This window comes from Pelmatolapia mariae, linkage group LG12, assembly GCF_036321145.2.
Source record: "Pelmatolapia mariae isolate MD_Pm_ZW linkage group LG12, Pm_UMD_F_2, whole genome shotgun sequence".
Classification (NCBI taxonomy): domain Eukaryota; kingdom Metazoa; phylum Chordata; class Actinopteri; order Cichliformes; family Cichlidae; genus Pelmatolapia; species Pelmatolapia mariae.
Window position 1 is genome coordinate 36,249,305 of NC_086237.1, and position 13,239 is coordinate 36,262,543.

General features: G+C 38.3%; 1 protein-coding gene across 26 annotated transcripts in view; it reads right to left on the bottom strand.

Annotated features, from left to right (window-relative positions):
• LOC134638406 (calcium/calmodulin-dependent protein kinase type II subunit beta) overlaps positions 1–13,239 on the bottom strand; it is a 76,632-nt gene that overhangs the window by 25,200 nt on the left and 38,193 nt on the right. For 14 of the 26 annotated variants that reach the window (XM_063488987.1, XM_063488983.1, XM_063488974.1 and 11 more), the window contains exons 10-12: positions 12,690–12,812; positions 12,399–12,482; positions 9,909–9,951 (exon numbers count right to left, since the gene is read on the bottom strand). In XM_063488987.1, the coding sequence (XP_063345057.1) occupies positions 9,909–9,951; positions 12,399–12,482; positions 12,690–12,812 (250 nt within the window). Of the gene's footprint in view, positions 1–6,801; positions 6,898–9,908; positions 9,952–12,398; positions 12,483–12,689; positions 12,813–13,239 lie in introns of all 26 variants that reach the window. The other 12 variants (XM_063488975.1, XM_063488969.1, XM_063488968.1 and 9 more) reach the window with 1 other exon arrangement.

Sequence of the window (13,239 nt, forward strand, 5' to 3'; positions counted from 1 at the left end):
CAGTTAAAGGTGTAGCAATAACAACTCCATGTTTCTCCGCAATTCTTGGTATGAGCTACATCTTTAGCCTACATTGAAGCCTTCAGAGATAACTTGGATTTGACTGAAATAATGTTCTTTACTGACCTGAGTAATGATAAGTAAAGGCTGCCTGAGGCTGAAAGAGAAAGGGAACCTTTTGCACACTGAACTTAAAAAAAAGTGTTTTTACAAAATGACTCTAAGCTAAACAACTACAACCTCCTGAATTTACTAGAGTCTAGGGATGGATACAGTATGCGTATATGATTCATCTATTAGTCAAACAACTCGCCTTGATCTTTTTTTCCCCCAATTTCAAAACAGGATGTACCTCAAATTATGCTCTGCTGTAATCAGTAAAACTGAATTCTTTGACTGCCTGAAAAGTAAAGTCCCTTCTAAGACATTAGTTTTTACATCTAAATGTCAAAACCAAGCTTTCCTAATAAGGCTTACATAGAACTACGAATGCACAACAACTCAAAGATGTTTAATACTAAGGTCAAGGTAGTTTTTCAAACTGCAAAGTGGCAAGATAAAAGTTAAGCCAATGCAGAAAAACCAGTACTTAAAGATGGTCATTGAGGTTGGCTTTAAATACCAGTCAATCCCCATTGACTCTTATGTTAAATGCCCACCATTATATTAGTCAACAATGTGCTTACAGCCTGGCAAAAAACAGTTTGGGTCTTTATATATAGCTTCCCCCTTGATGGAAGGTTTTTGGGTTTTGTTTTTACTCATTCATTTGTTAAGGCTTCAGGGTTGGGGTGTGACCGCTTCGATGAACAGCTGAGTTGAACCAGGCGGCTGTAGCTCTAGTTCTATGCTTTTAAACAGCCACACAAATCTCACCGTCTCCTTGGGAACAGTATTGCTCCCAAAGAGACGTCGGCATATAAAGCGGAGGAGCCGGGGAATCGAACTACCAACCTTTCAATTATAAGCTGGCCCACTCTAATCCCTGAGCCACTCAAACAGGCTACAAACAGACAGACTAGAAATTTTCCGAATATGTAATTTTCACATCAGTTTGTCTTAAGAATAGTTGGCACAAAGACGCTGTTGTCAGTGAAATAAAAATATTCTCCATTTGCATTGTTTCACATGAATTCTCATGCTAAAGTCTCCCTGAAGCCATGAGGAAGTCGAAGTAAAGATGGCTGCCTCACACGGCAGCCATAAACCCAACAATAAGCCCTGCCTTAAAGAACTCCACGGAGGCCTAAAGGAGGATTAGTGTTCAGTCTGCTCTCTAATGAGGGGTAATGAACAAGGGGAGTAAGGGAGGAAAGCAGGAAAGAAAGAACGATACTATAGAAAAGTCCACTGATGAGCATAATACCCATAATCCTTTACAACAGTGGAAAGTGCGTGTAGTCAACAGAAGACAATCCGCAGGGCATTTACCGTGACTGCACTGCTAATGCCCAGAAAGTAAGGTGGTCTGATTGCATTAGATAGCTACATGTTCACCCAGAGGGCTCCAAAGTAAGAGCCAGACTCTGGGTTGCTGGTGTCAGTGGAGCCTGTGGCTGGATCTGTGGGGATGTGGACAGAGGATTAACACTAACACGACACCAGATGATGAGATTGGACGTGCAAATTAGTGCAATTCTACAGCTTTAAAGTTGGTACCAAAATGCACTTTCTTGCTTGTTGGTATTTTACAGCTGTAAACACCAACACAAGGATAGAAAAATGACTTCAGGACAGCATAGTTATGACTTTCCTAGTTCCTATTTTGATCATCATTATTATTTTACAATAGGAACATTATTTTCTGTCTGTGATGTCTTAATTTACCAAAGTGAACACTTAACTCAGTTAATTTAATTACTCAATTACTTCTGAAGACAATAGCTAGAGCATGATATAGGCACAAATCTACCTTCTCAAAAGGCAAAAATATAATTAAAAATATATTTAAACATGCTCAAATTGTGTTGTTTTTGGAAAAAAAAAGATTCTCAAAAATATTGTTTTGCTTTAGTATAGATGTCAGTGCTATACATAGATCTCATACAGATTACCTTGTACAAAGATGTTTACATTATCACTGCCATAGTGTGCCTATCTTATAATAAATAATCTAGCTGTGATCACCTGGGAGTTAAAGTGCCAGATTACTTCCATAGATGCTTGCTGTGACTTTTTGCTAAGAGCCTGAGCGCAGCTTCAAGTCTAATCAGATGCAATCACATCAGTATCCAGCCATGTTACATAAAACACTATTTATGGCAGTCTGTTTTTTCTTTTCTTTTTGCTTTTTCCTCTTTCCTTCCCTCTCTCCCTCATTCCTCTTTCTCTGAACATCAACCTCTTGTTTGATTTCCCCACTTCCATTTCAAAACATGTACCAAAGCAGCTACACTGAGTGAACAGAAGCTTCAAGTCGATGAGAATTCGGACTATGTGCTGATTTCTTTGGGGGAGCAGAAGTCCAAACAGAGAGCGGTCACTTCAAAGACCACTGCAGGCCATGCCAAATTTAAACTGTATCCTTATAAGAGCACATTTGAAATAGCCATTAAGATAAAGATCAAGAGAGAAAAATACATGGAAGATAGGGTGTGCACACTACATCGTTTTTTTCTTTTCTGCCTCAGTGATTCAGTATATTGTGCTTGAAGTGAGGTTTGCATATTCAGCAGCCAAAAAGGGAGCAATAGGAAGTGATAAATAAGCACTTTGTAATCTGGAGGGATGTGAGGATGGCATGAATGTGCATGTTTAATTGTTGTGCTGTTCTTCCTCAGTCTCCTTCCCAAGGCCGGTTGTTACTGAGGAGAAGAAATGGGGTCAGAAATAGTGTCAAGTTCATTCTCTCGTATTCTCTGATGGCTTAGCAGAGAATGAGAGGATATGAGAGCAGAGAGGAAGAGTAAGGAGAACATGAGTGGAAGTGATGAAGGTATTCAACTGTGCTTTCCAAGGCGACATTTTCCAGTCAAACTGGATCTTCCAAAAATGTCTTTAAGTTCCAGGCATAGCTGTGGAAATCTGAAAAGAGCCAACATTAGCTTAGTTCAACCCAAAGGTTTAGAAGCAAGGGGTGCTCCTTACCTTGCCATAAATTACACATGAAGCAAGAAGAGAGAGGAGGAAGAGATTAAATCAAAGGCATCACTAATAAATTTCTATTAAAAACATGCAAGATGGACCACTGCAAGAACAAAGCAGGGATGGGCATTGATTCACATGAAGTCCCACATAATGGAATAAGCTAATGGAGAGATATGCCTATAATCAAGAGCCCCTCAATATCTTCTTCATATAACACAGTCCAGGACAGATTAAAAGACCGTCCGCTGCTGTCCTGCAGGATGTTGGAGTGAGTTTGAGTAGATTTTACTTGCATTTTTAATGTATGAATACGTGTAAAAGAACAAGGCCTCTAGTAATCCAGTGAGGCAAAGTGAGGCTGATATGGGGAGGCAGTCCACTATAAATATTTGATCGGAGTCTCGTGGAGGCTGAGGGACACAGAGAGGACGGTGGAGTCCCAGTAGATTATAGAAACAAGGACACAGCCACTGTTTCTGTCTCCTTAGCTCAATGCTAGATTGTCACATGAAGTTCTTTGCTGTTCATAAACGGGCACCCTACTAAGCAAATGTACAGTGATAAGCAGCTTAAGAGCATTCCCCGATGCACAATGGCATCAAGGAACAATACGGTAAAAAATTTAGGTGATCCGTTGGTCTGTGAAGGGAGGCTTTTAAGCTTACATTTCAATTTAACAGACTTAACATCTTTTAAATAAAGGAGAAAGTAAGATAGACATTTGTCTTGAAGTGGTTGCTGAAGCTACAAGTTAAGTTACATTTGTCAGGAGGGAAGATATAAAACTCATAGGAGTTGCTTAGGCTGTTGTGCATCAGCTGGATGTGCAGCTGTTTGGCAGCGAAGTAAACCTGAACAACTTGATACAGCCATTGAAAGTTTTATCATTTTTTTGTCTTAATGTGTTCAGACAGAAGATGAAGTTATTTTTTTCTTGTCTTGCATAACTTCTTCAAACATGACCACTGTGTTGATTCACCACATAGTGGGCTTGAAATAGGTTATGGTGAGTGTTCTGTGGTCTGATGTGGGGGAAAAAATACCACAGCACACCTGAGAACAAACCAATATATGGTTGAGTTGTGACTGAGTTAAAGGAGCCACAAGTTAATGCCTGAGTCAAGGCCACATGTAGACAAAAGCATCATGCAAGCATGTGCCAAGGTTGGGCCAAACAATTATTGCTATCTGGCCTAAACTATCCAGAAATGCATGTGCCAACTGCAATCTGGGAACCCATAAACTTAGCCTTGTAAAGTTTTTGGAGTTTTTCTTAGTCAGGATACCTGGATAAGCCAGATGTAGATGGTTCAAGATTTCCTGTTTTTGTATTCTGGAAAATACTTTTTGCTCTCAGCGTGGACCATTATGTACAGGCAACTAAATCTTGCTCAAATGTGATTGCTTAGTTTACAGGATTACAAATAGACATTTTTTTTGTAAAGCACTTTTCAGTTTCACCACTGAAAAATTAAGCTGCAATTAACAGACTTTAATTAGATCTGGTTGTCTAAAACAAAGCCTTACATTCAGTCTGAAAAGTAAAACAACAAGGCTCCAACATTTACAATTAAAACATTGGTCCAACGACCAATGACTACATGTTACAGCAATACAGCTACATACCAAACTGGACTGTAAAGCCTACAGCTCAGTTCACAGTGCAATTACTGAATAACTACTAATACGGGATTTATCTTAAAAAACAAAACAACAACTTTAAAAGGTTTCGACTTCATGAAAACAAGCCCAGCCTTGCATCATTTACAGTGTTCATCATGCACCAGAGTCCCCTTGTGTTGCAGCGCATGCACCAGTCCAGTGCCCCATGCAGCATTCACCGACAGCTCTCAGGCAGTTCCATCCTTAAAGTTACAGGGGTGAACTTTCCAGTGTCATTGTCAGACAGAGAAAAGAAGAGAAAGGGAAAGAGGAGTGAGGGGAAAGGTAAGATGTGACATTTGAGGAAACAGGGAAAGTGGGAGTGAAACTGGTGAAGTTGTGGAAAAGTATTGGATGACTCAAGAATCAACAATGTCCAGAGAAGTAAAAATGCCAGAATACAGAAAAAGGGAATGAGGTAAAACTGAGTGATGACAGAGATGGCACAACTGAGACGGCAGGAAAAGAGTGGAGAAAAAAAGAGAAACTGGGAGACAGGACAGCAGTGCGTTTGGGCCATGCTCGGTGACTCTGTGCAGAGATGAAGATAATAAGATGAACAGGGGTGTGTGGTAATGACAGAGCAGTGATGGGCTCTGAAGCAACTATCAAATCCCAGACAGGAGATGGGAGATGAGCTGACATAGTAAATGACAGCAGTAGCTGGGCTTCCACTCTTTAGGTCCTTTTCAAATTTAAAAGCCTAAACATAGATTGAAAAAGACGGAAGCTGTAATATTTAGCTATCTTGCGGAAATTAATTTCTGGTTTTCTCGTTAAACAAAATGTTTTCAGTCTTTCTTACCAAACTAAATTTAAAGTTAGTGGTGTTTTTAACATCAAGAAGAGACTCCACCGGTGATATGTATAAACCAATAGATCAGATCACCATTAATACTTCCCAGTTACATTAAAAGAAACTTACATTAAATAGGCCTTATATATCAATTCTGCGGCACTGATCCCATTCTTTTTAAGCTTTTTAACACACTTGGAGTAGACAGAGTTAGTCATAATGTTGGACTATTTATTTTACTTCTTACGTGTTTTCACTACCAGCAGACACAGAAGGTGTGGGTTTGTATAGTGGGAGAGAACGTGTTTGTTTTAATGTTACTCTGCTAGTTGTTCTTGTGTCAATGCATTTTTAATGATATTTTTAAATATGTATTAATATGATCCTATGTTTTGTGTTTGAGGATCATCTAGAAAAGGATATGGGGCATCTCAAGGGCTTTATTTACCAAATAAGATTTTATAACTAAAAACCATTTAACTATACTATACAATTAACATTGTATGTAGGTAAAAATCCTTGTTTTATTAATTAATTTAGCTTAAATTAAAAGTTGGGTATCTTTCTTTTACATTGGGAAAAAAAAGCATATAGTGCACATTGACTGTAAATTGGTTTTAAAAATGTCACGTTTGGTGTCATATGGAAACATTTGGTGTGTGTCAGTGCCACTAAAGTTTGTAAAATTCCAATCATTTTTATAAGAATATATTGTTACATGTAAAAATATATCATTATTGCTATACAGCTTCTTCAGTTTATTTTTAAAGTGACAGGATTTTTTAAAGGTACTGCAATCTTTTGAAAATAGAATATGCAAATATTGTATCTGTAATTAAAAATCTATTAAATAGTCACTAATTTGTATAAATGTCCAATAACAGGATATCAAAAAGAAACTAAATGAGTATTTTAAACACGTTTTAGAAGCAAAACTCTTTCACATTAAAAATTATTAACATAATAGATGTGAAAAGGAAAAAGCTTAAATTTCTTTCACTTATTGTATGTAAAACACGGTAATACTTAGCTGGAAGCATAGCTAATACTGCAGCTGTTGAGATGAGGGGAGGTGTAGTTAGCAATGTTGTCAGCCATCATGCTCTGAACTCCCATGCTCGGAAAGGAGGGAGTGGTAGCAGAGAAGATTGAGTAAAGGGAAAACAGAAGAAGAAGAAGTTCAAAGAGTCAAAGACAGGTGCAGACAAGGGGCAGGGTGGGAGGGGTGGCATGCCCTGGGTGAGCCACCGTGATACCTTGTTCAACCAGCCCTGCTGTGGTGCCGGCGGCTGCAGCCACAGCTGCTGCAGCTGCAGTGACAGAGGCTGGAGCGGTGGTCTGCCTGCTGCCCACTGTTAAGAGTCAAATACCCAGTCACACGTGAAGAAAGAGTTACAAAGCCAGGAGGAAAGGAATGTGAGAAAAGGGTGAAAGAGGAACAAGGGGTAAAGATGGAGAAAGGGTGGAGTGATATTTAGTAAGAAGGTGATTGACGAGGAGTCGGATACAACAGGAGGTAGGCAGGTAGGGTGGGGGAAGGAAATAACAGGTGAGAAACAAAAGGGGCGGAGACACACGGGGCTCATTAGTTTAGAAGGAGAATTAATTTATATACACAGACCACTGAAAGCATTTTTATCAATGGAGTCGCTGCTTTGACAGAAGAATCCACAGAAAAACATCAGGCAGCGACACAAATCTTTACTTCCATGTGGGACACTTTAAATCTTGCCATTTGTCTCAAAGAATACCTGAGAAGAGTGTTAATGTTAGGATGATGATGGCAATGATGATGCAGAATCAAGCCGCAGTTAGTATGTGTTAGATTTGTAGCGTCTGTGCTTTTAAAACTAAACTAAAAAACATCATCTTTTCCTGACAGCATCTTTATTTGGTACGTTACATTGAAATGTGATGAGAAATAGAACCACCTCTGTACCAGCACAGACACTGAAACTGATTTGTGTAACACATGATTCATAATATATGCTGAAAATACAGCAAGCCATTGCATAAAGCACTGACGTTGGATCCTGCCTTGATGTAATGTGCCACAGCTATCTTTCACTGAAAGCCTATCTCTCACTTTTTACTTTTTAACTCTGTCTCATTTTCTCTCTGACTCATTCACCTGCTGACCTCACTCTTATATTTGAGTACTGCTTTCTCACAAGAGGAAAAATGGTAGGAAAAAAGGTCTTTGAGAGTGGTCGCACAGGCAGGCCACACACCTGGGTCAATGTGTGTATGTGTGGGGGGATTTAAGAATTGACTGATTGTTTAGTGGATATTCAGACTGCTTCCCATGCCGAAGCTTGCAGTGTTAAATCAGCTGCTGTGAGTCATGTTTACTAAAGCAGCATGCTTATAGACAGACGTATACACACATTTATATATGCAAAATACACATTTGTACAAGAATGAAGACTCAGTGGGTATAATTCTTCCAAAGCGATTACCCTGAATGCATAAAAGCACTATAATGTTCTTCCATACACAGTAAATGACAAAATATTTTGCTCATTGTACAGTAGATGAGCTCCCGTTTCATAGACAACAACAGTGCCGATAAAAATCAACCTAGTAAGTTCCTATTTAACCATCTACTATATTTAATACATCATAGGTAAAAAGAAATTCTCAGTTTGAAAAATTAATTTCCCAAAGTTTGGGAGGGGAAGAGGGAGTGCTAAAGTACACCATGTTGCTTGAATTAAAGCACAGATTCAAGATCATGTAAAACGTCAATAAAGTTATTATTACAGAGATATACACAAATACAAAGACAAGTACACAGACATACACAGACATCAACAGCTTGCGGATCAATTCAGTGTTTCCCCACATTTTGTTGTTCCAGTTCAGCGTGGTGCAAAAGACACACACAGAATGACTGAATCATTTTCCAACTATTGTTGCTGTACTTTAAGATTCTGGTGTGGGTGATTCACTTCCTGTAACTGAAAAACTGTCATTAAATGTTAATGTAATGTCAGGTTGAAATGGTCTTAGGTGTTGTACCTCATATTTATAGAGTGCGAAAATATTCTCAGGATATCGGGACGTGAGAGCAGTGAAGAAACAATGTGCAGCTGTTTTTATTAGACTAAATGTGGTTTTAAAATGTTAAATTATTGGAAAAATATCACATAAAAACAGCTCTTTTCATAAAAACATCCTGCATTACATGTTAACAGCCACATACACAAGAAAACCAAGGGAAACACTGAAGCTGCATCGAAATGAAATGGAAATGTGAATCTGAAAGCATGCTCTTTAATCTTTATGTAAAATACAACTCTTGAAAAAGAGACAAATGAGTCTGTCATTAAATATTTACATTTACCTGTGCTTACAAGGTGCATGCCACCATTTTTTTAAACATCAAAAGCCTCATTTTAGCTGTTTTGCTTTTCTCACTGTAAGAAATAAAACCTGAGTTTCCCACAGAAATACCTTACTCGAGTGGGCTGCACTGACATAAAATAACAACTAGCAATGTGTTTTCTTTTTCACCTGTCTGGGAGAATGACGCCAGCTACCAATTTACTAGTGGACAATCTTTTTACACTTCCTTTCACAGTTTAAAAGTTTTGTCATTGCTAACCAGATACTAATGGCTTTAGCATGTCTCGTATTTCCATACCGACAGGCTGACCAGGTCACTGATGTGGCAGCCCTTGATATTGTTAAGCTACCTCTTCAGAGGTTTTTCTCCTGGAAACAGACTCCAACTCCACCGACATATATCCACTCCAGAGATCTGCTGTTAATGTAGGGTCACTCTAACCAGAACCCAAAGTGAATAGAGTTGCTCACGTGCCACTACATTGCAGTTCATCAGTGCTGCAGAGCAAAACTACAGCTACGTTCGTCAAATACAGTTTAAGGTGGAGTTAGTCTACTTAATGAGTGATTTATTGGAGACTGAGCCAATTATTGGTCCTTTATTTAATTGTCACAAACTGTATATAGAGCATAATTTACAGGGGGTTTTTTGCCAATTAATTTTCTTTAGAACAGCCTACTTTTACTTACATACCCTAACCAGATCCCCCACCCCGTCCTCTGGCTATATTTTCACAGACAGAATGTAATTCTGTGGGAAACACAGTAACTTGTTTGTGGCTGAAAAGATGTGTGGTGGAAGGCACCAGATATCAATAGTGAATACACAGGATAAGTCAAGTTCTTAGGTGGAGTATTTCTTAAAGAATGAGTCCTCCAACATAGTGGCATGTCCCAAACAGACTGTAACAAGTTTGCATTTAAAATTGCTTCTAGAAATTTTAATACTTGCAGGTGTTGGTTCACAGATATGAATGGTAGGTTTACAAAAATGGAGGATTCAAGAAGCACTTACCGGAGAAATTTCGAGAAACCAGCATGGTAGTAAGAATGGCCCCCTGAGAAGAAAACAAAAGGACATAAACTTAATGATTTTGGTATTTTTATGGAAATTAAAACCCATTTTTCCCTCTTCTGTTAGCAATTGATGTGCCACAGCCATCATTTAACCAACATTCAGGTGATTAAAGTGTTATATTTGCCGCTTGAATCAATAAAACTGTCTTCATTTGGAACAATCCTGATTTGCAGCAGGTGAAAGTCACACTGTAAACTTCCAGTGCTACCTCTCAGCCTCCTAGTAGACATATCTATGGTATCAAAATCCTATGTCGCCTTGTTGTGAAGTTATCACATTCACGATTTTCAGAAAAGTTGGCCTCTGACCTTTGACCTTTAGGTCGATGTCACTGAGATTTGAACACCAAATTTTAGTAGACACACTTATGGTATCAATTCGGAGCTCCTACATCACTGTATTCTCAAGTTTTTCACAAAATTAGGTGTCTACACCACCCGCCCAGCAGGGTGACAATAATACCCCATTAGTCTTTTACAGCTGAGGGGTAAAAGTCAATTGAAAGGTGCCACTATTCGTGTTTGATTTATAAATGATTTCTTAAATGTGGAGTGTAAAATACACACAGTAATTCATCACCAATAAAGATATAACCCCAAATTAAGATTCAAATTATAGAGAGAGAAAAAAAAAAAAACTTTCCTCCACAATAACAAATAATACCAAGCTGCACATGTGACCCACTCAGACCTATTCACATCTAAAGCGCTAACAAAAAGGCCAGGCTATGAAAATCAACAGCAAAAAAACTACTTGATAAAATGCAGCATGACTGCAAAGTGAGTCCGTATAATAGCCTGGCACACGAAAATGTTCTGCAGTATTGTCCTAGTCAAACAAAAATGTGTGAGATACAAAGACAGGAGACAAAGGACAAGCAAAAAAACAGAAGAGAGAGAAAAAACAAAGAACAATGAAGAAAGCAGCTCGTCTTAGCACTTTTTTTTCTCTGGAGAGATCATCTCGAACTGGAGGCGAAAACTTTTTAAAAATGGTTCTGAATTTCAAATAGACAATGGGATGATGATATGCCTAATATCAGAATAGATAACACATAACACATCTCTCGCTCCCTGTAATCAGAGCGAATAGAGTGGCAGTAACAAATGTCTAAAAGGTCAGAAATAGATATGAAGCCCATATCTGAAATATCCAGCTCAAATTCTTCAAACATGATTCAGAATTAAAGAGAAAAGAACAGACAGTAAATGTCTAGGAGATTTTTGCATCTCTAAATGATTTTATGCAACATAATTACAAAAAAATTAAAGCTACACTAGAGTAAAATCTAGAAAAAAAGACTTAAAAAGCAAAGCACACCAAAAAAAAAGCTTGAAAAGAAACAGCCCTCCTCTTGATGCTCTCCACTCTCTCTCTCTCTCAGTTTTTTAGCCCCTCACCAGACAATGCACACTAAAAAGAAGTCAATTTTGAATTTTGGCTTGACACAATTTAAAACCCACTCTCTCAGCTCGAAATGCATCAGCTTAACACTTTGGGCCTCCCTTCTTATTTCCTGTGTGGACTTGTTAAATCTGGATATCAACTCTTTGCGATTGGCCTCCTGTCATGGACTAGAGTTTCTAAAAGCTAAAAACAATAGATTGGTTTAACTTGAGACGGCAAAAATTAAGTGTGCAGAAAGGTTATTGTAGATTTTTTCTATTGACACTAACACACAAAACATGGCCCTGCTTTAGGAAGTATCCAGAAGACCATAAGTTAATCATAGTATGCTAAATTTTAGCATAAACCTGGAATTGGATTTATTCAATTAAAATTTGTTATTGTGTTCATTTTTATTTAAATGCACTAAATCACAGATTGATTGTCTGTACATTTTGTCCTCTTTTCATACTGTGCATGCTTTGATTTTCTTATATTTTTTGTTGTTTTTTGCAGTTTCTGTTCACTATGTAGCAAAACATCTAACCTTGCCACTTGACTTTAAATGTGAAAAGCCTGAGACAATTGTTTGACGCTGTTGGCATGTTAGTTGAATGGTGCAACATTTGCCTGCAGCCACCTGCACTTCAGCTTGCCATGTGCTGGTATTTAAGCCATGCCAAGAGTGGCCAAAAGCAGCAGGGTGACAGTGTCATGCTCCAATGGCTAAGCTGTTACATCCACACAAAATCTGAGCAATAAATCAGTGTAAAAAGGAAACCATGCATAACACTGGATCAAAATTTGAAATGACTTTGCATATGTAAATATCATATAGATGAAGCAAATGCTATATTTTATACTGGAGGCCAATTAAACCCACTTATGTTTACCCACAGCAGTGCTAGTTAAATCTTGAATCACTTTGGTAAACCCTAAAGTAATGAGGTAATAAACGTGAGTGAGGACAGCAGCAGAAGGACTGAGAGCTTATTAGAGCAGAAGGGGAAGAAGTGTAATAGGGTGAGCATGCAAACAGACCTTGAGTTTCCTCCTGGCATTGAATTTCTTCAGGCACTCCACGGTCTCCTGTCTGTGCATCATAGATGCCACTGTGGATCGTTGCTGAGAAAAGGAAGAAGAGACGGAAGAAGAGGAGTGGGGTGGGTAGAGGAAGAGTGTGACAAATACAGAATTATATTTAGGGAGAAGAAAAGGATAAAAAGAGCATTGTCTGCCTTCTTTAGATTTGCATTTAAGGCACCCAGTAGTGTACTCCAGATGTGTACAAATAACTTTTGTCTGCTTGTCTATCAAGCAGAGGACACTTACGCAGACCCATGGGTGCTTGAGGGCCTCTTGAGCAGTGATCCTCTTGGCTGGGTTGATCGTCAGCATCTGGTTGATCAGGTTTTTGGCCTCTGGGGTGACTGTGTCCCACTCTGGGGATGGGAACTAGAGGCAGAGAAAACATAAATCTCATCACATTCACAGAGAGGATATAGAATGTCTTTAGATAGGCACTTTAAATGGATTAAAACATATTTTTATATTACACTTGCTGCCTATCTTCATCTAAACACCTCACATAAGGGGAGCAATTTAAACAAGTGAAATATTTCAACCCTTCTTTGTTTACATTCTGATGGTTACAGTTTATAGGTCGTGAATAACAGAAAACCAGTAAAACAAACAAATAAGTAAATAAAAATATATAAAAAATAAAATAAAGCACAGTAAACACCAGTAAACATTTCATTAAGATAAAAAAAAAATCAAAAATGTCCAATTTAATTAGTTAATTGATATACTCAAAACCTTGTTCAAGCTCCTTTACCATAAATAAATGCGGCGAGGCATGTAAGCAATCAGGCTGTGGCAC